Raw genomic sequence first — 21,292 nt, 5'->3', positions numbered from 1 at the left:
CCTGTCCAAAAACCCGCATTTACTCAATAAGAGATCTGAATTCATCTCCAAGTGTCGCCACAATAGGCTCAAACCAATGAACCGTGCACGTAAGAAATAGGGTTCGTGTTCCCCATAGAATATATCCGCGCAGAGAGTATTTGTTCAGTTGTCTGACGATCGCCACCCTAAGGGCGTGAAACTCCGAGTAACAGCTGTACTTACCAAGGCATTTACTTATATGTTTAGGCTCTGCTTTTATAGCATAGAGCACTCTTCTTGCAGTCCTGACCCTTCCTTGTTATATATATATATATATATATATATATATATATAGAGTTGGTTGGTTGGCGTCTATCTTGGCACAGAGTGCTCTATGTCCAGTGGACAGAGCGGAAAATATGTTGATACTAGTTTAGACTGAGAAAACCAGGCTGATTGAATTCACAAATTTCGTTTAAAACGTTTTACACATCAATTAAAATGACGTTATATGAAGTTAGAGGGTATAGACTACTTAGCCTATAAAGGCACGCACAGTTGAACAAAGTACCGATATTATATGTTTGCATTCATAACTATAAATTTCAATAATGATCATTACTAAAGACATTCGATGCCGCGTTTAAGTGGTTCCAGTTGAGTTTCTCTACATTAGCATTGGATTTTCCAGGCAATTTAACGATAATCATTATTTTCTTGTCTCGTTTAGTTTAACGTACTTTTTCCACGACTCAGACGTTATCTTTCAATCATCTTAGTCGTTGTTGACATTCGTTCAGCATTATTTCTGTTCAATGCGCCCTGTACTTTTTTTTTTTTGCAAACGTATATAATAACTAAATGCAAATGCAAATCGTTTGTCCATTTCTTTATGAAGTACACCATTTGGTAACACATTTCAATTGAAGTGTTTTCGCAAATCGCGAAGCGTTTTCTCCTTATACATATATAGCAGGTTTATCTATGGACAAGTTATATATTGTAATTTTTCACTTTATTGTTAGATTAAACACAATTGCGTCCACTCTGGATATGAATTGAATACTTAATTGGGAACATGTTATTCGAAATCACGGAGACGTCACTTATTTAATTAAATAGGAATGGCTGGTGGAAGTTGCATATTTTGCTATTATTTTCATTCCAGAATATAATTCATGAAATATTTCAAAGAAAAACAGACCCGCACACACAAACGCGTAATTGTGTAATGTGCCTTTTTTATGGATTAATTCGTTTATTTCATGTGTGTGTGTGTATGCGAGTGTCTAACCTAATTTTTTCTTTGCATCAAAGCTGCCAAACGGGATAGCTAAAAGATCTGAATCTAATCATGAAAAACCATCGTTAACTCAGTTGACTTTATTAGTTCTTGCAGTTTTGTGTTATGATTTGAACATTTAGTATAAGGATCATAGTAGGCCTATATACGGGCGATTATATTGATCAAATCGCTGAAGCAACTGCCATATACTTTCAGCCGAAATCATCGACAGCATATACGTGTTATTTTGTACATAGAAGTCATCATGTCGATTTCATATTCATTTAATACTGCAACCATGGTTACGCCATCCTTGACAACCGGACAGGTATCGCATTGGATAGGAATACCTCAAATTTTGAGGACTACCAGTGTAACAATAACAGGACTTTTGAGTATCATCTTTAATACGATGAACTTGATTATTCTTCGAAGAGCACCCCAGTCATTTGGAGACACTACTTCTCTTATTTTAATGTTCATGGCCATCGTTGACATTAGCGCAGGATTTTCGGTGCTAATTGTTGATAATATCGAGAATTTGACGGACATTCCTGTCAATTTTCCTTTATTTTGTTCAGTTGCCTATCCATTGAAGGGGTTCTTCGTTTTTTATTCATTGTCGCTGCTAGGTATTCTCAACCTTGACAGGATCATACTAGTAACTCGACCTTTAAAATATTTTATCATGGTCACGAAGTGTCGTGTAGTAGCGACTTTGGCATTGGCCTCCATTTTACCGACCTACATAGCAGTGAATGTTACCACTACCGAATTTTCGGTACGGCATCGTTATTGTAGATTGCGGTCGACTGCTGACGATCCCAACGCTACTAATGATGTTATCATCTCCATCGTAGCGGTCTTTATTTTATGCGAGGTACTGTTTATCACATACGCCAACATTCACCTACTGTACATCGCCTGTCGTCAGGGGGCTAAAATGAGATCGAGTACCGTCGCCCCTACCACTACTGTGACAGGGTATTCGGATACCACAGCTGCAGGGAGAACAGACCATGAGGGTAACGAGCAGCCCGTCGCAATGGACATCGTCAACACATCGAACCAAAGGCCACAACGCAAACCGTTAGACCTGAAGGGACTAAGAACAGTCTGTATAGTCACTATCGCGCTTTATATCGCGACTGCACCTTACTTCGTGAGACTGTTGCTAAACGTTTTCGACGATAATTACGTCACGGACCCCGTCTTTGAGTTTTGTGGGTATTTAGCAGGCTACAGTAATAGCTGGTGGAATCCGGTCATATATCTGCTGATGAATTCTTCATACAGACATACCGCTAAGAGATTATTCAAGGATTGGTGATTAAAAACTATTTTTATAAAAAATCGGATATATTTAACATTTTAAAAGTGAGTATTGATCACTTCTTCTTAGAAGGTTGTTGATGTGGGTTTTTTTGCGGGTGGTTCATTCTATCACAGAAAAGTGAGGCGAAGAACATCTTGCAGTTGTAAAGATGTGTTTATTGCTGGTTTAGAGGTACACTTATGTTCAATTGGTGCGTCATCAAAAGAAATCTAGGAGACTGTTTGAAAACTGTTCGACTTTTGATAAATTGATAAAATCATTTTCGATACAAATTTGATAGGGCGACCATTTGTATTGATCCGAGACTGACATTTCTATGGTATTTCAACAGTGTTCATGCTTCTTTTAAATTTTTTAACTGGAGTAGTTATTCGTTAAACTATAAATTGTACCATCCTGTCATTTGTCATGACAGTACCGTGGTGATTTTAGTTCTCTCTCTAAAAGTTTGGTATCTCTCCCGTTGATTACAAGACACCGCGATTAGTTCACTCATTGTAACTAATACCAAATACTAAGTTGCACCTAATGTACGCCGGCAGCGACGTATCCAGGATTTCTTGTAGGTAGGGTGGGGGAGGGGGTGGAGCGGCAGACAAGTCTCGATGAACACGGAGGTTAATATCGAAATATTAGTGCATAAGAAGAACATAGTTAAAATTAAGGAATGCCTGCGAGCAAAGCAAGCTAATTTGTATCCGTTATGTACCTTGTCTTGGGCATAATTGTTGTCGTCAGCTATTTCAAAAATAATGTCAGAGAAGCCCTCCCCCGAAGCCCTCCCCCGAAGCCCTTCCCGAAGCCCTCCCCAACAGGCTCCTCCCTGGTGGGGTTATTACCAGCACGTAATACCTAACGTCTGGATGCACGAAGACAGGTACCGTAGCCCACAACTTCACTTACTGACAGAGGGGATTGAAAGGGGATGGGACCACCGGACCATCAAGAGATCATGCCTACAAACAAACGCTACACAGGGCACATTGCGTTCAAAAGTGACAGATTCAACATCATCAAGCAGATGTGGGAAGCGAACTTCATTGCGCTAGTTCGGTTATGTTAAAGAAACTACACACATGCTACTATATATATATAGCTACGCGTATAGGCTGAGTGTAATATGTGTTAGGATTGTTACTATAGCTTTAGGCCTAGACTATCACCTGGTGCTATACGGCAGTTATGGACTCCTGATAGGGGTACTCCACCACAACCTTTTTCTTTCTGGTAAGGACAATGTATGACACTTGGGGAGTATATGCTGAAAATTGAGTCGTATATCTTAAAGAATCCTCCTACCATTGAACATATATGACATCCCTATTCCAAAGACTTAAAGATGGTGGTCTTAAAGTATAGAGTGGTTTCAAGAGGTGACATTTTTGGATAATCTATAGCTCATTTGGGGGGGGGTGGGAGGGGGATCATCCTAGGTCCCCCATTATCACACCATCAAATGGAATCACGGCAGACATCCAGCTTCATTTATTGGTATCCACATCAGGCACCTTGATACACGTGTTTACTGGTTACATTTCCTGCTATGCTATAAGCCCCGGTCGGCTTCAGGGCTATAACCAGAGTTTTCAATACGACGGTGCATGGGGGTGTAAGCGTGTGATCGCAATTGCATACGTATGCCAAAATATAGCACTTGGTAAAACAACGAGGTTTAAAAAAAAGTTTACGGATTTAATGCAAACCTTAAAGGCTAATGAAGATCATGTCGTCATGGAAATTTCTCATAAGTGATAAATATAACCCTTGAGTAATAGTAAGTTATGAATATAATTAAAATATATATGAATTAGCTTTGTTGTTTTCATTTCCTTGATCATGTACGTACAAGTTCTAGGTAGTTTAGGTAGTGCTTGTTTGTTATGTAAATATGGTTCAAGAGGAAAAGAGGTCACGTTTCACACCCTTTTCTTGATGTGCGTCGGTTACCTGTCCCTGAGAGAATTTCATTTAATAACATGATAATGGTTTATAAATGTTTCTATTTAATTAAGCAATTATATCGTTAATTCCACTTTCTCCACAGCCATTGTTCTCGAACCGAAAACTTATACTAAGTTCGGTGATCTTTTATTTGCCAAATGTGGCCCTAAATAATGAAACGCCCCCCCCCCCCCCACCACCACTAGAACTCCGCGTCCGTCCTACAGTTTGTTCTTTTAAAAGACGAAACATTTTCTCTTTAATTATTGCGATGAGTACTTCTTTAATTAAAACACCAACGTGTACGTCTTGTGCTGCCCGCAGGATAGTGTTTGTGCAAAAACCCTTCGTTCAGTCGTTTATTCATTCATTCAATTGCGTATCTGTTAACATTTTTACTAATAATTTGCATAGTCAGGGTAGCCCCTGAGGTTTCCTGTTTTACAAAGTCACACCCACTTCAGGGAAATATCAGGAGAACAATAAATGCATCTATAAAGCCCAGATACATGTATATGTAAATTGAATGGTATGGAGAGTATTGTTCGGAAGTGCTTAAACAGCTTTTTACGTTCCGCCGGTAATTGCATCATAGCTACCGAGCGTTAAGCAATCTTATTTTAGATTACAATAAACTTAGCACCGAATACTAAGCTTCTCGGACGAAGGGCCTCGTTGAGAAATAAGATAATGACACACATTACCGAAAATAGTAATAATTGCTTGCACTCACAGTTTGCTTTAATATTTCGACTATGTCGTTCGTCTTAGAAAAATTATGATATATATGTAGATTCAAAACTTTTGATTGAACGTACCATCTAATGGAATGGAAGTCTTTGTCAGTAAACTTTGAAATGAAATAAAAATCGTTTTCTTATAGTAATGACAATATAGCAACCTACAATCATGATTCCGTTTGTTATTGAAATGCCTTAATTATCAGAAGCCTTCATTGCCTCACATTTAAGAGAATGAAACTTTGTACTTGGCCTTGGTATGATTTGGTCCATGGAACCGCCACCCTCTGTTTTGACCACGATAACCCCGCTAACACATTCTGCTAACTTAATTCGTCGGAGAAGCAGCTTGGCAGTACGACAACGACCTCTAACACGCCATGTGGCACGTCTGTTTCGCTGCCGAAAATATTTACGGTTTGCTAAGGTACCGATAGTCCTGTCCTCTCTTTGTCTTTCCAAGCATGAAGGTGAAAGGGAAGCCGGTGCTTTTTCTGTAAACTCGAAGGTACTCTGATCACTGGTTGTTTGAGATTGGTTTTCATCTGCAAACTCTTCATCTGGATGACGATCAACCGTCGTCTCCAAATCTGCGCCACTATTAGAACATGAAACTGAATTCACATTTGATGGGTATTGCGGTGAAATTTTAATGTTCGAGATATCCCATTCGCTTGCGATATCAGCGGTGATTATTTCTTTATCGTCGGTGTCCAACATGTTCGCATTCTCTTCTTCATTTTGTTCGTCTTCTCCTACCTCTTTCCCTTTCTCTTCCTTATCCTCTTCCTCTTCCTGTCGAACTTCCTTCTCCAGCTCTTCATCTACCACATTCATTTCATCTTCTTTCTCTTCATCTTCCCCGTCCGAAGGTTCATAGATAGATTCATCGTCACTGAAAGACGAAAGTGATTCATCTTCTGAAGTCTCTTCCCTAGGGAAGTACGTTGGAATGACTTTATTGCGAGTAGACCGACGCTTAGGCATTCCCATTGCACCGGCCTCTGTAGCGAATTGCATGAAACGACAACTCTCATCATATGTGAATCTACCACCATCTGTTTGTTCCTCCATTCGTGCAATATTGGAATCTGAAAAAGAAACTTCCTTTTGCTTACGGTTTGTAGACAGGTTTGGTTGTCCCTTTCCCTCTACGCAACTTCGCCCAGAGTCACGACACTGGACCTTTTTCTGAAAACTTAAAGGTATTGACCTCTCCAAGTTACTTCCTTGGTCTTTTGTAGGGTCTCCTGTGGGGCTCTCGGTTTCACAATCCAAATATCCACCGTCAGCTTTTGTCGGCGTACTTCCGTCACATGAGTCTTTTTTAGAGCCTAATGTCACTGAAGGAGCAGAGCTTGGACGAGTATTATTAACCACTGGCTGATAAACTAAACCCTCCTCACACAATGGGGCTTCATGACTCTCTAGATGATGAGCTCGGAGGCCTCTGATAGTTCGATATTCAAGCGTGCATGTTGGACATTTTATCAAAACTTCTTTAGCTTCTTTGCCGGACTTTGTATGCAATCTTTGATGTCTATTGAGGTCCCTTTTACTTCTGTAAAGATTGTCACATTGATCACAGTTAAGAAGTTTTTCTCCATCCCTGTGGGTCTTTATATGACGAATCCTTGAATATTGTTGAGAAAAAGCCAGGCTGCACTTTGGACATTTATATGGGAGCTCACCTGTGTGAATTCTACGATGGACTGTTAAAGCAGCTTGATGTTCGAATTTTTTATCACAAAAATTACAAGTGAACGTTTCATTTCGATGTCGTCTCTCGTGAAGTTCTCTAAGGGCGCGACTGCTAAGTCTTTCGAAGCATATTCTACATTTAGGGAAATCTTCCGGTTTGTGCCAACTTTTATGAGCCAGCATCTCGTCTCTTGTTTCAAACTTCTTGCTACAAACTCCACATGTCGACATAAATTTCTTATGACCCTCATGAATCTGTTGCTCGTGTTTCCTCCGGTTACGTCGAACTCGAAAAACTTTCTCGCAGTTTGGGTAGGAACATTTTAAACATGCTTCCGCATGAATTTTAGAGTGCTGTTGGAGTTTATATTTGTGAGTGAAGCCCTTACCGCACTCTTTGCACTTTACGTCAGGCTTTAAGGATGTACAGTGTGCAAACCTCATGTGTTTTTTGTAGTGAATTCGGCCAAAAAGCTTCCCACATATTGGACATAAACAATCCTTTGGACCTGGTGGTTTCTTTTTTGTGAGTCTCCTTACATAGTCTTCCATTTTTTCATCATCAATTTTCTCCAACTTGTGGCTAGTGGGTTTCTTGTGACCACCTGTTGAGAAATCAGCGTCCGAAAAGTCAATTGTTTCTTCAGAATTTTCTTGATTAATCAAGAGTTTTCGATAGTCTCTAAAGATCCGATCGATATCGGTATCGTTCACGTCATCGGCTGTTATCATCTCGGTGGTTGATGATGATAAATTATCCTTCTCTTTATCAACCTCTGGATAACCATTTAGTTGCTCTATCATGTTCTTCAGATCCTCTTCAATGGCATCATCGTTTGTATGGTCGATAACCTTGGAATACTCGTGCTTGGGTTTCAGATCCTCTTCAATAGCATCATCGTTTGTTTGGTCGATACCCTTTAAAGAATACTCGTGCTTGGGTTTCCGATAGTCTCTCGATACCGTCACCTCGATACCGACATTGTTTACGACATTGTCTTTGAACTTCTCCGTAGATGATGAATTTTTCGTCTTTTTACCAATTGGCTGACCATTTAGTTGCTCTATCATCCTCTCTAAATCTTCGTCAATACCATCATCGTCATTAGTATGGTTGATACCGCTAGAACGCTCGTCACTGGGTTTCCCATAGTCTCTCGACAGTTCATCCATAACCGCAGCGCCTGTGACGTTCTCCGTGGATAATGAATTATGCTTCAATTTATCAATTGAGTTTCCATTAAGTTGGTCAATCTTGCTCTCCGAATCATCCTCAATATCGTTAACATTTGAATGGCTCATCATCGACAACATTGTGATAACCTTTACGGGTTGTGCCTAGGACATCACATTGTTGTTGGTTATCAGTTTGGGAACCATTGTCAATGATTAGTAAGGACATAATCAGTGTTTTCCCTCCCTGAAATTGTAGTCATAGTAACTGCTATTTTTTTTCTCAATTTTTCTATTTCAGTCAATTTTAATGCCTGTTGTCAATACTTGTAGTGTCTTGTAAAATATCGTACTGTGTTTTCTGGAATTCGTATTTAGGCCTTTTGCATTATTCAGCTTTCGTTCTGTTTTCTTTACTTTATGTTGATATTTCCTCTACCTCTACATTGACTGGTGACACTAGTGAAGTCTGAAAGCATCCACGCCAAATCTGAAGAAAAAAAGCAGATAGCTTAATGAAGAATAATAAAATGAGTAACTTCAAACATTTGTCTTGTAACAAATTAAGAATTTTTTATGTTGATGTTTACAAACGAAGATCATAGAACTCTATACGTCGCATGTATTCTTACGAGAAGCTTCGGTAGGTCGTTACGTCACATAAATATCACCGAAAAATGAATTGTATATATCGCGAATTAATTTGCAGATATCCTTGTAAGATATGCGGAAAATTTCTTACAATCTGGAAACTTTGTAGGGCACTTCCCTCATTTTGTGTGCAAACTTTATAGGCCCGTGGGTCTCATTATTCCAAAACTATGATCAACCTTAACGTAATCGATGATTCATCAATACACGAACCAATAATACATTGGGAAACAAAAATGCAGTAAGTGTGATGTTAACGCTATACTATACCTAGAAGCATGCCATGCAGTATTCATGTTACTTTGAGCATTCTTAGGCCTATAGACTCTTTCGTATAGCATCTGCTCGCGTTATTGTGCGTTCTGAAGCGAAGGTTTTCTTTATAGTTAAGTATCACTGGTGTATACAATATTTAGGCACATTTGTGCAGTTTAACGTTAAGTATGTGTGTGTAAGTAGGATACATTCATGTTTCCATTCCAATCGCTGCGACTTACCTCCTGTCACTGAAAAGCCGGACTCAAGAGTAGTAATTGAAAGTATATAGGCCCAAAATATAAGATCCAGATTATAAGATAAAATATAAGTGAAAATATAAGATCCAACCGGTTTAGCTGCCCATACACATATGTGACAATACTTGGATGCATAGAATCATATCAGGAGCTTAGAATGTGGTATTTTTTCTCCATTCAACTAGGTTTACTATTGCTGGCGATAGTCTACCAATGTTTGTTGTGAATGCACCGCCCCGAGTCTTAAACACTTCACAAAGTCATGATCTAAATATATACAATCAAACCCATACGCATATGGTGTACTTATCCCAGAGGAACGAAGACCTCTCAAATGTAGGCTAACTATTCAAGCATCTGTACGGTAGCTTGCACGTATCCACTATATATACAATATGTAACCTGTACATTGAATTACACGATTGGTCTCAAGTTATGCTCCCTGTTATACCTCTCAAACCAACGACTGATATTTATTCAAGATGCCTAGACCTATTATATAATCTTGGCTTAACTGTAGCACTGGCTTGCTTCCCATCACCGATCGATATCTGGTAGTCCACACAATAAAGAGAGTAAACACAGAGGGTATTGTATTGGCCTATACCAGCATTCGGCGAAACAAAAAGTGTTGCGATACTTTGAAAAACTTCCAACATGCGGCAAGTTTACCCCTATATATGTCCTTTACTACATCAAAATCAGTGTCAAATTTACTCGGTACCAATTGTATCAATTGCAGATTACTATAAGGCCTATACTCATATACCCAAATATAGAACTATCTTTCTTGCACAACTGGAATCTGCCCGTATAGACCGCCCTCCTCCCCTCTCATGGATTCTCTCTCCTATTGTCTCACTCTCATGTGCGACAGAATCAATAAAACTCACCACTAAGTCACCCTTGAAAGCCTGGATCAATCACTTTCGAGTGCAGTATATTCTTTGCCTAATCAATAATCCAGGAACCAAAAATTACGCTATACCATTGCTCTTATGCATGGTGCTATGAACCCTACGAAGCCTAATAGTACCTCGCACAAGAATAAGGGAGTTATACTGGGGATGTGTACAAGTAAAGCCCTATATAAAAAATATAATAGGACATATGTTAAATATGTGATTAGTGCTAGTACATTTTCATAATATTATGCGGAGCATTGTGTGCAAAAAGACTGAGGGCCCGTTGACTATTGTCTCCGATGCCGACCTGGCCCTCGAATCATCTGTTACTATACAGGTGTACACATGTACGGAAGATATTCAAACCCTGTGGCAAGGCATCCACCAGCCAGTTGGGACAATTCCCTAATGCTAATACCTCTCTAAACTGTCCTCCAATATCATGCTTCAAAGCACTGGTATTGACAGTACAAACAGTCTCTAACCTTGATCTGATAGAAACATGGTTCATTCTGCTTGTATATACTGTATGTATGTATGTATGTATGTATATTAGATCCTCCTGCAAGCAGGAACTCGCGACTACTGACAATACGAGTGCTCTGAAACGGGACATGACACTACAGTATAGAAAAAATTGTCCCAACTGGGTGCACACAGATACATTATGCTTATATGCATGCTTAGCGGTCTTTTTAAAGTTAAAATGTGCTTCTTTAATTCATCGATTTTGTTATTATTTTGATCGATTTATCGTCACTGCATTCCTGCGACAGTATATTCAGTATATAGGCTAGATGAAGTTTCATGTCAGTCAAAAGTTTGAAACAATTTCTGATTTTACATTTTTCATGTGATATATAATAATATGAACTTAGTGTGTGGGAGGCGATCTCTTTTCTTTCTTTCTTTTTTCTCACTTTTCGTTTCTCGAATGGATCACTAACTAAATTTTTAACTTACTACACTTAAAATTAGTTCGGTATCTAACACACACATCTAACGTACGCACATTTTGAATTTTAATTGTTCCACATGTGTCATACAGATAGTTAAGGGTAAATGTGTATCGGTCATTGCAATAAGTTACTACATTATACATATACCAGCAAACACTCAAGCTGAGCCGATGGGCGCTAAATAAGCGGGTGGGTGGGGTCCCTTGACCAACGTAATCAAACAATGAAACTGAGGCGTATACACTAAACCTTTAACAATAACAATTCAGCAGGAAAACGTGTTAACTGTAAGCTGTTTCTTGATTTAATTGTTTCTATCTTATCATGTCTTTGCTTTTCTTTTTCTGTATTCACTATACGTTCCTCGTTATTTTATCAGTAGGCCTATACAATTTCCTGATGGCTTTACTGGCCAGTCTTAATCTATTTCAAACTCATGTGTGCGGCCTTTGTACTCTCAGTAAGATGTATCTATTGAGACAGAAATGTTCATATATATTCAAGTAATTCAACAGGCAATATATAAACTCAACACAATACGGTATAAACGGGGAGGTTTTCTGCTGTCTCTTTAGATTATTACAATTTTTTTATTAATATTATTATTATCACCACAAGCATTGTAAATATACTTTGATGTAAATATATCTATTCTTAGAATTTTCTTATAAAGTTTCCATATTGATATTTTTTTCTCGTCATATGGCTTTATCACTGCTTTGCATATATGTTACAAGTATATATGAGGACGCGATAACTTTTAATAATATTTGAATACCTACTTCTTTCTTTTTCTTTCTGGAATACACACGTCTACGCGGAAATATTATATTCAAAACTGAAATAATTAGTCATATGATACAAACCATTTAGACACTTTCAAATTAATCATCAAAAAAGATGATTTGTTTCTAAAAGATCTCTCTACATTTTCCTTCAAAATTTGCTTTGTATACCGTATATAGGCCATACTGAACCTTGCTCATTTTTATCAATAATAGGCGAACATAATTTATGATGTGCAAATAAAGATTTATTTTCAATATTGTAAAGTTTGAACTTACTATACTTAAAATTAGTTCGGTATCGAACACATAAGAAGGTGTCATTGTAATCTTATTGTGAAGTACAATTGTCGAGAAATAGTACATTTAAGGTAGCCTCCTTGACTAAAGAATGTAATCAGGAACAGTCTAACATACGGACATTTTGAATTTTAATTGTTCCACATGTGTAATACAGATATGTAAGGGTAAATGTCTATCGGACATTACAATAAGTTTACTACATTATACCTATACCAGCAAACACTCACTCTGAGCCGATGAGCGCTCAATAAGCGGGTGGGTGGGGTCCCTTGACCAACGTAATCAAACAATGAAACTGAGGCGTATACACTAAACCTTTAACAATAACAATTCAGCAGGAAAACGTGTTGACTGTAAGCTGTTTCTTGATTTAATTGTTTCTACCTTATCATGTCTTTGCTTTTCTTTTTCTGTATTCACTATACGTTCCTCGTTATTTTATCAGTAGGCCTATACAATTTCCTGATGGCTTTACTGGCCCGTCTTACGGGTATACGCTTGCTAACACCGATGTCCTGCATGTTCGTTAAACTTATTCTCAGCCTATGGTAAACAACATCATCTGCATTGTCCCCCAATCTGCTAGTGAGTCTAATAATGGTCACTCGCACTCAAATTTGAGAAGCGTTCTTTCAATGGCAATCCTCAAAGCTCGTTTCCCTCATCGAGGCATTTTTTATGTTAACAATTTAACACTCGTCGATGTCTCAGGAAACAATTTGGATTGAGGGTCTAAACATTCAGGAAAAAGTTCGAAAACTAAGTTCATTAGTTTTCAGCACTCAGAGGAGTGGAGTCAATGTTAAGAACTTTTAAGACTTGGGCTCTACCCTATTGAAAAATATTCCAATCAAACTATCAATACTAGTGATTAGACTATACGTCCCATTTCTGTTTATAACTGTTACACGATGACTCAAATTAGCAGAAAATGTGTTCTGATATTTCATCGATCCACAAGGATATATAATGCAACCAATAGTTCTCTGTTTGTATATTTGTATATTTATTTGTTTCATCACAATTTACAGTGTGACGGGAAGTCTCCTATAAAGCCTGTAAGGCTTAACAAAGTAGGAGACTCCCCAAAAAGAAAAAAGAAAGAAAAACTTAAGAATAGAAATGAAAAGTTAATAGTAGCATCTACAATGATGAAATAATCGAATTGACTCTACTAGAAATTAATAATGTTAATAAGCGATCCTAACAATCTTTATAATGATCTTAATCGCAAACACACACACAAGAATAAATGTTTGCCTATACAGTACCCTTTATATATGCCCATCACGACAGCGGATAAAAATAATATTTAGTCACCGTCAGGGGGGCAACCACCTAGTTTGTACTGAGGGCATGAGATGCTAAGTCGTCCATGGGAAGGTAAGGAAGGGGTGACCCCCTTCCCTTTTTGAAATTTGTGGCACAACGGTGCTAAAGTGTGCAAGATTTGAAAGAGTTTTGAATTTTTAGGTTAGGTTGTACCGTATATATCTATAAACTGTACACTAGTGATTTCTTTCATTTGGGTCTTCCCCCCATTGATTTTTCCGAGGGTGATAAAGCCCCCCCCCCCCACTCCACGAAGTATGGTTACGCCCCGGGTCACCTTGAAAACACTACTATACAAATAAAAGTACAAAGTAAGAAAATAATAGAGTGACGCTCTTTGAGAATCCAACGACCCGACTCGGATATTCAAGTTGGAACTGAAACACACAGTCGACCGTTAATTACGAAGTTAGCCATAGAAGCATGTTGGAGTGTAAGTGTACTGCGTGGACTTAGAGAATGACACAATGGAACGCAAAATGAGACATATGCCACCGATTCCGCCGCGCCGATGATACGATATACAATACACATACGTATTCATATGGGGACGTTCCGATTTTCATATATATATAAACTAAGAACAAAAACAAACCATAACAAAACAAAGCAAAAAAAATAATAGCAACAGAAAGGCAAAAGAGTAAGGAACTGTGGTAATAGTCAGTAATTTCTCAAATATCAAATATGAAACTTCAGTGCTATAATGTTTAATATCTTGTGGCAATGAGTTCTGGAGGGACTGGCAAGAACTTTCACATGCCTTACATAATTTAAACGACACCGTAGACTGTTACTGTTACTTTAAAAATTATGACATTAAGTTCTTTACTTGACCTATTACTTGAAGTGACGACAAGTGCATGCGCAGACGACAGCAATATTCATGCACTATCAGACGATTACAGTAAAATAATCCTTTGGGTATCACTTCAAATAATCATTTGCAACACTAACAAGAAAGTAACTTAAAACCAGAATGCAAAATGCATTGCGGTTTCGATGACTTGATTGCACTAGACTTCTGCTTGAAGTTAATCAGAAATAGCTGTCACAATATTTTGATGCACAATTACACTATGGCATGGTAAACACATGTCAGTCGACTGTACCTGGCAATACACACCTCCACCATAAACAATAGGGGTCTTGTACTCAATGCGATGCATCCACACACCATAGTGTGAGAAGTATCCACGATTCCCAACGTTAGATATCATGTCAAAGGGTTTTCTAAGTTTAACCACTGGTGACCTCAAATTAGATTTAACCTCACAGGCAACAGGATTCTTGTACTTAATATAGCAATTCCATATACCATTTATGAAAAGTATCCTTGATTTCTACTATGAGAAATCATGTTTCAAATGTTTTCATGCCTCAATACTGAAACATTTTAAAAGAACTTGCTATTTGGCGACCGTGACTAAAATGTACTCGCCAAAACGCAAAACTCACACGTCACTATGACTGCTGTTCAAATCTACATAGTACAGATCTACAACATCAATATTTTCTATGAACAAAGGTTAGGCACTCTGGCAGATACATGGTGCTACGTAATTGCACATTGGAAAATTATGTTTCTGTTCAGTATGGAATTTAAACTATTAGGTGTGCGCGCATCCTAGACCTATACAGTCCCTCACTGCTTCTTTGAACCGCTACTAGATTAGCGCGATTCGTACATTTCCCCAACTATTTATCTTGTATTTTAGCTGCATATTGGTGTGCGAAAATGTCGCTATTCTCTATAACAGTGCCTAAATGTAAGCGTTCTTTCACGCACTGAAAATTTAAGGTTGAAAGAGCATCTATGTTCCAGAAACGCTGAAGCCTAACCACTAAATACGGAATTTGTTCGTGAGATGTTCTTTGGTTCTTAGGATACCCATAAGCTAATTTCCAATTGCCAACATCATCGAAACCAAAAACGATGCAGTTACATAGAGCTTGTATTTCGGGAGGCGTTTTCAATAATATAAAACTTTTCTTCATTCATTTTGAAAGGGCGCCACTACAAATAAACTACAGAAGATTTCAAAGTACATGTCAGATTATCGCGATTTTTATGAGTTTGCGACGATTAGCTTCCATATCCAATTATATATAGTGATCTTATGAAGAATCTTGGAAAAATAGTCAAAAGAACAACCTCTTAGCAAGCAGTTTCCTATTTCAAGTGCGACTTTTGAGTTGCAATTGAACCGGTTAATCATAACTTTCACTAAGTGTACCATGTTGTAGAACCTCTTTAATTTTAACAGTGATGTCATGTGTTTGCTTCTATTTTAACAATGTTTATTAAATTTAATATGGATGCATAAGTATTTGGTCAACAGCTTGAGACTAACACTAAAACGTTGACACAACCAAACAAATAACATGCCATCTATGATCTAGAGTCTTCCCTGTGTAGAATAAGATAAATGCAAACTTAACCAGCACTCTGTACTGTATGATAAAGGCATCCATACATTGATGATTTCAACGCAACTGCTAAGTCAGGTGAAGAATTGTCCCTGTACTGCAGTGGTAAGTAAAATGTCAACTCTTTCTTCATAACAGTACTTTCTTGTTTGGATTTACTAGTAAGAGATAATTAAGCCTATTTTTTGAAATTTTCTATCAAAGTATTCAACATGGACGACCCCCAGCATGACCCAAATGTGGAATGTAAATCCGTGATTACTAGTGAGAACCGCAAGGCCGAAGAAGAAGAAGACGCAATTGAACACCAGCCTAACCCTGTCAAACAAGACAGCACTAACGTCATTAACAGTAACACTGAGGATCCACGATCAAGCCCACATATTGTGAAAGTTAAAAGGAAAGGTCGTAGAAGAGTACGCTTTCCAGAGGATGGCAAAATTATTAGTGAGAGGATACCACCACCAAATCCATGGAAAAATAGTATGTGCTTCTTCATTATGATCTGTCGTTTTCATTTTCGCTCAACTGCTCCACATGATGAATAGGCCTAGGCCTACTGTGCTTTCAGAAATCATCAGTTAGGCATATGCCTGATATTTAACCCCACATTTTAACATGGTGAAGTTGTCAAATGTTTTCAATAGTAAGCATAGGTCTGCTATTAAGCAAGTCAAGAGTGTAAAATGTCTCTGTGAGTTAAGATGACCATATTTTTTCAGGAAATCCAGGGACATGATATTGATGTTGACCCTGGCCCCTCCCCCTCACTTTCCATTTATGTTGATATCAAAGGTTTGTACCACAGTTATTGTCATTTTAAAGAGAGGGATGGCACTTTTAGGGGTCTTTCAGTGTTTGTGCCGAGTGATCGTTTCAAGGATGTTGGCTAAATGCCTATGTTTGGGACACCTCATTTTTTCTGAGATAAAAAATGTACAAAAAAAACATGAAGCTTACTGGAAGGTTTATATTATTCATTACTGAGTACAAATGTATGATCTTACTTTATTAAACAACTACATTCAAAAATGAACTGGGTTGTCTTTATCTGCACCATGATCTTCATATGAGCAACAAATGAACATTACATTTGTAGTTGTACAATCACTGCAGCCTAGGATCTCACTGTCTATTTACCAACCGGAGGCAAACAAGTAATATTTTAATTATTCAGGGACGTTTTATAAATTAGGGGATATCCCCAGGACAGCACGTAAAATGCAGGTACATTTCTGTGGACATTTTTAATCTAGGGATGGTACATGAAATCCTGGACTGTTTCAGAAATTGGGGAAGTCTGGTCACCTTACATACCTTGCATATTTGTGGTGTCAAAACAGTACTGCTGGTTGTTAAATAATTGGTTGAACCTCCCCTAAAGGGGCTTTAACAGAGCACTGCTATAACTGATCTTATTCATTGTGCGAATATTGCAAGGGACTTACACTTCATGAAAATGCATTACTTAGGGATCAAGTGTTGTGCTGATATCCGTTTAAGCTGATAGCCAATATTCCAACCCCTATACTATATCGCTTGATACCGATCTTGAAACAGCCATGATGAAGGTCAAATCGCACTACAGTATAAGTCATGCAGTCATACATAGAGTATGAAAATGATATGGCTGTCGTAAGTTATTATCGATTGCACAAACAGTAACCACTTTTTAACTCTCATTTGTGGAATCTTGTTAGTAAATTAGAAGGAAAAAATATACATGTACGTATTCTGTAACACTAGTGCCAACCGCTTTTTATTCCATACCAAGTTGATATGCATCAAAATTCTGTGTACTTACATTTAGTTTTGGTACAACACAAAGCCTATAAATCCTTCCTGTTATTGCTGTTGTATGATTCAGTACCCAAAATGGACAGATATTGCGTGTGCTGGCAACACTCTTTCATAGAGCAGATACCTGAATGGTAACTGTGAACATGACACAAGACACACTGAATGGGCATTGCTGCAGTAATTACAGTCGCTGTGTACAAGGTCCACTGAAAGGGTAAATTTAAACCTGTGGTAAATTTCCCAGGGGAAAATGGATTTCTTTTCTGTGTATGCAGTTTGAAAGAACTCTGCTGTTGAAGTATTAAGTTCATATCTTTGATGTTCACACAATATACAATATTTGATACAATTTTCTTGAATCATTTATTATGATATATAGTTCAATGAAATTGTTTCTTTTTTATGTACCTTGAAGTGGGCATGATGGGTGGAAAATAGTATTGCAAAAACATGTTATTTACAGAGTTATGTGGAGTAGCTTTTTTTGAAGACATTTTATTGTTCATTCATGTTTCTATCTCAACATCCTTTCTTCCATAAGATTTTTTTTTATCAGACAGAAAAGCCTGTTACATGTCATTAAGCATTTGAAAAAAAAAACAATTCACTGAAAACAAAGCAACTTTTCTTTTTATTCCATCAAGAGCACACACAAAAAAAAAAACACTGGCCATTGTACAGTACTGTGCAGCGATGCTGAATGCATTTTTATTTTCATTAAATTGTCAAATGTCAATTTCTGTAAGCTGGGGATAACATGTCAGATTTTTAACCCAGTGTATTTAAACAAAATTACCATATGTTTTGCAAAAAGTTACTGTATTAACAATGGGAAAAGAAAAAAACTCAATAACCTGCTTTTGTGTATGAAGTTGTAATTTTCCAATTATTAAGTTACGAAGGTTCAAAGGAAGAGTAACATGGCAATGAATGGCAAGGAAACATTGACAGTGATTAACTAATTCTGTACCTCAAGGCTAAGTTTCATTCAAAATAACCAGATTTTATTTTTATCTTCTTCAAAACAACCAAATATTTGCTGTTCACCAACTTCACTTGGTATCAAAGACATTGTCTGTCATGTGATGAGATATGACAGTTAATGAAGCTTATATGATTTGTAAACAAGAAATTCTGGTAGTTGACAGCTTAGTTCAACTATTAATCCATCACATTTTACAGAGTAGTGACGATCACAAAGAAATTGACAAATGATAATGACAACAATTTATTTCCAGCAATTTTGTACAGTACATGAATGTTTAACAAAGTATAAACAAATATTTTGATATACAATACAATCTAGAGAGACATACCTATGAAGAAAGAAAAAAAAAGAAAAATAAATTTATCACGATAATTTAATTATTTAAGCTATACAAATACATGGAAAAGGAGAAAAAAGAAGCGCAATGCTTATAGAATGTTTTCCATGGATGGAAGTGTAGGACAGCATGACTTATTATATACACAGTTCTTCATGGTATGGCCAAAACAAACAACATTAACTGCATTCTATTAGGAAGTGTGTGTTTAGAAAGGAAAAGAAAGGGGGAAAAAAACAGTGAACCGTGATATATGGAATTGTGAGGATGCGAGAGAAACATGTTTTTTTAAATTATTTTTTGACTTTACCAGTTAATATTGATCAAGTTTTAATAAGCTGACTGCACATTGCCCAGCAGAAGAAAACTGAAAAAAGACAAAATAACCCAATAATTGTTGGTCCCTAATTTTGATAACTTGTCAACTGACTCTGGCACAAAGAACTACTGTACCGATGAGTGTGTACTGTATGGTCTCTGAATGGCTGTGTTCTGTTAACGACCAGTACTTGTTTAATTCACGTGTGTGCAAACGTATTTCATGTGATTGGTTAATAACATTTGTGCAAGTTGTGCAGTTTTAGCTATGAACTGACAAACACTATGCTACCGATTCTGACAGCCAGCCAGAAAGAAGCTACATATCCAGAAAAGAGTGCATATACCTGTTCATGTTGAGTTTTCCAAACTAAAGCTGATAAGATATTAAACGAAAAGTCCAGGTCAAAATTTCTTTTTGATATGTTAAAAAGGAACATAATCTAAGCATTGTGGTGAACTTTGCATTCAATTCCTATGTACTGTTTTGAGATATATATTGACAGTTGAAGTTACCTGATATTCTACAAAAGTGAACTTGATGCAAACAGGTGTGACGTCATAGTTGCACATTGACAAATAATGTTTTGTTTTTTCTTTATTTTTAAGTCTATTGATTTGACCTTGGATTGGATAGGGTTACTAGATTGTCTAAAAGGGGATGTGAAGATTATAAACATCAATACCTATGGTACAATCACATTATGGATGCATCCAATTGTGGAGTATAAAATTAGACTTAAATATATTCAAAGAAATACAAAACATGATTGAAATGTAACATGACGTACTGTAGATAAATGAATAAAAAACATAGATACAGACTTATGCATGTACTACTGCCATTTGGTATATCTACAGTACTGTACACGGAAAATGAGAGCAACAGTTTACAGTATTAATTCATCCCCCCTTCTCTTCTGCAATATCTCTGCTCCTGGTTTTTGGACGCATGCCAGGTATAATTAAATTGATTCACCATTCCAGGATGTCCCAAATTTATGAAACCGTGGAATGCTTAAATGCTATGCAGCACAATGGAAGTATTGTTGTACAGTATCAGTCCAAGGAGTGTTAGCTCAGTGGTTAACACCGGTGCCTTCCAATCATAAGATCCCAAGTTCGAGACACTCCTAGATCTATGTATGTCGCCCAGTTACAGAGTTGTTGATAATATTGACAATTACATAATGATGGACGTTGAATATGAATCTAAGAGACTGCCCTCGGTCATCTTGCGGCTTTGATAAGCCAATGATAGCTTCTTTGCGAGTTCCTGCTTGCAGGAGGATCTAAAATACATACATACAATACATACAATATTCAGTACTGATGTTCATAATGTAGCTATATGTACAGTTTATCCAGGTGTATGGGAACATATTGACATGAAATCAAACCCGATGTCCTACCGTAGCTTTACAAATTACAACAATGACAGTTAATATTACACTGTACCCATTGAATCCTTTACAGATTACAACAATGACATTTAATATAACGCTGTACCCATTAAATCCTGAAATTTTAGAGAAATTAGCTCACAGTTTCAGCTCACATTTAAATGTGACTTTTATAGCACCAGCTGTCAAGTTTCATTGTCGAATGAAAAATGTCAAAAGCAACATTCATGATTAAACCTGTCAGGTACTAAGTAGAGCTTACAAGAAATGGGAGTAAGAAGAAATCACTGAGCACTGTGAATATCTTGCAGATGCTGATCTGCCGCTTCCACCTCCCCCTCCCCCCCCCCCCTCGCCTGGCCCTTTCTTCTGTTGACCATACAAAAAATAAAAGTAAAAGTAGTTATCAGCAAAACCTCTCCTGAAGAC

The 21,292-nt window shown here is 37.4% G+C and overlaps 2 protein-coding genes across 2 annotated transcripts in view; one reads left to right on the top strand and one right to left on the bottom strand.

Moving 5' to 3' along the window:
- Positions 1-5,242: 5,242 nt before the first annotated feature.
- LOC139971792 (uncharacterized) lies at positions 5,243-9,805 on the bottom strand. The gene is made up of 2 exons (XM_071978527.1): positions 9,286-9,805; positions 5,243-8,627 (listed from the first exon to the last, which is right to left on the bottom strand). Exon 2 carries the CDS (start codon positions 8,276-8,278, stop codon positions 5,459-5,461), a length of 2,820 nt encoding a protein of 939 aa, XP_071834628.1. The 5' UTR covers positions 8,279-8,627; positions 9,286-9,805; the 3' UTR covers positions 5,243-5,458.
- Positions 9,806-16,099: 6,294 nt separating this feature from the next.
- Positions 16,100-21,292, top strand: part of LOC139971375 (uncharacterized) — a 61,925-nt gene continuing 56,732 nt past the window's right edge. The window contains exon 1 of the mRNA XM_071977747.1: positions 16,100-16,500. Coding sequence (XP_071833848.1) covers positions 16,230-16,500 — 271 coding nt within the window. The 5' untranslated portion in view covers positions 16,100-16,229. The remainder of the gene's footprint in view (positions 16,501-21,292) is intronic.

This window comes from Apostichopus japonicus, chromosome 8, assembly GCF_037975245.1.
Source record: "Apostichopus japonicus isolate 1M-3 chromosome 8, ASM3797524v1, whole genome shotgun sequence".
Classification (NCBI taxonomy): Eukaryota; Metazoa; Echinodermata; class Holothuroidea; order Aspidochirotida; family Stichopodidae; genus Apostichopus; species Apostichopus japonicus.
The sequence above is the reverse complement of the archived record's forward strand: the minus strand, read 5'-3'. Positions and strand labels throughout refer to the sequence as shown.

What these genes read in the sequence shown, in the direction of transcription:
- LOC139971792 (XM_071978527.1), bottom strand. Translation starts at nt 8,278, where the DNA reads ATGTTGTCGATGATGAGCCATTCAAATGTTAACGATATTGAGGATGAT.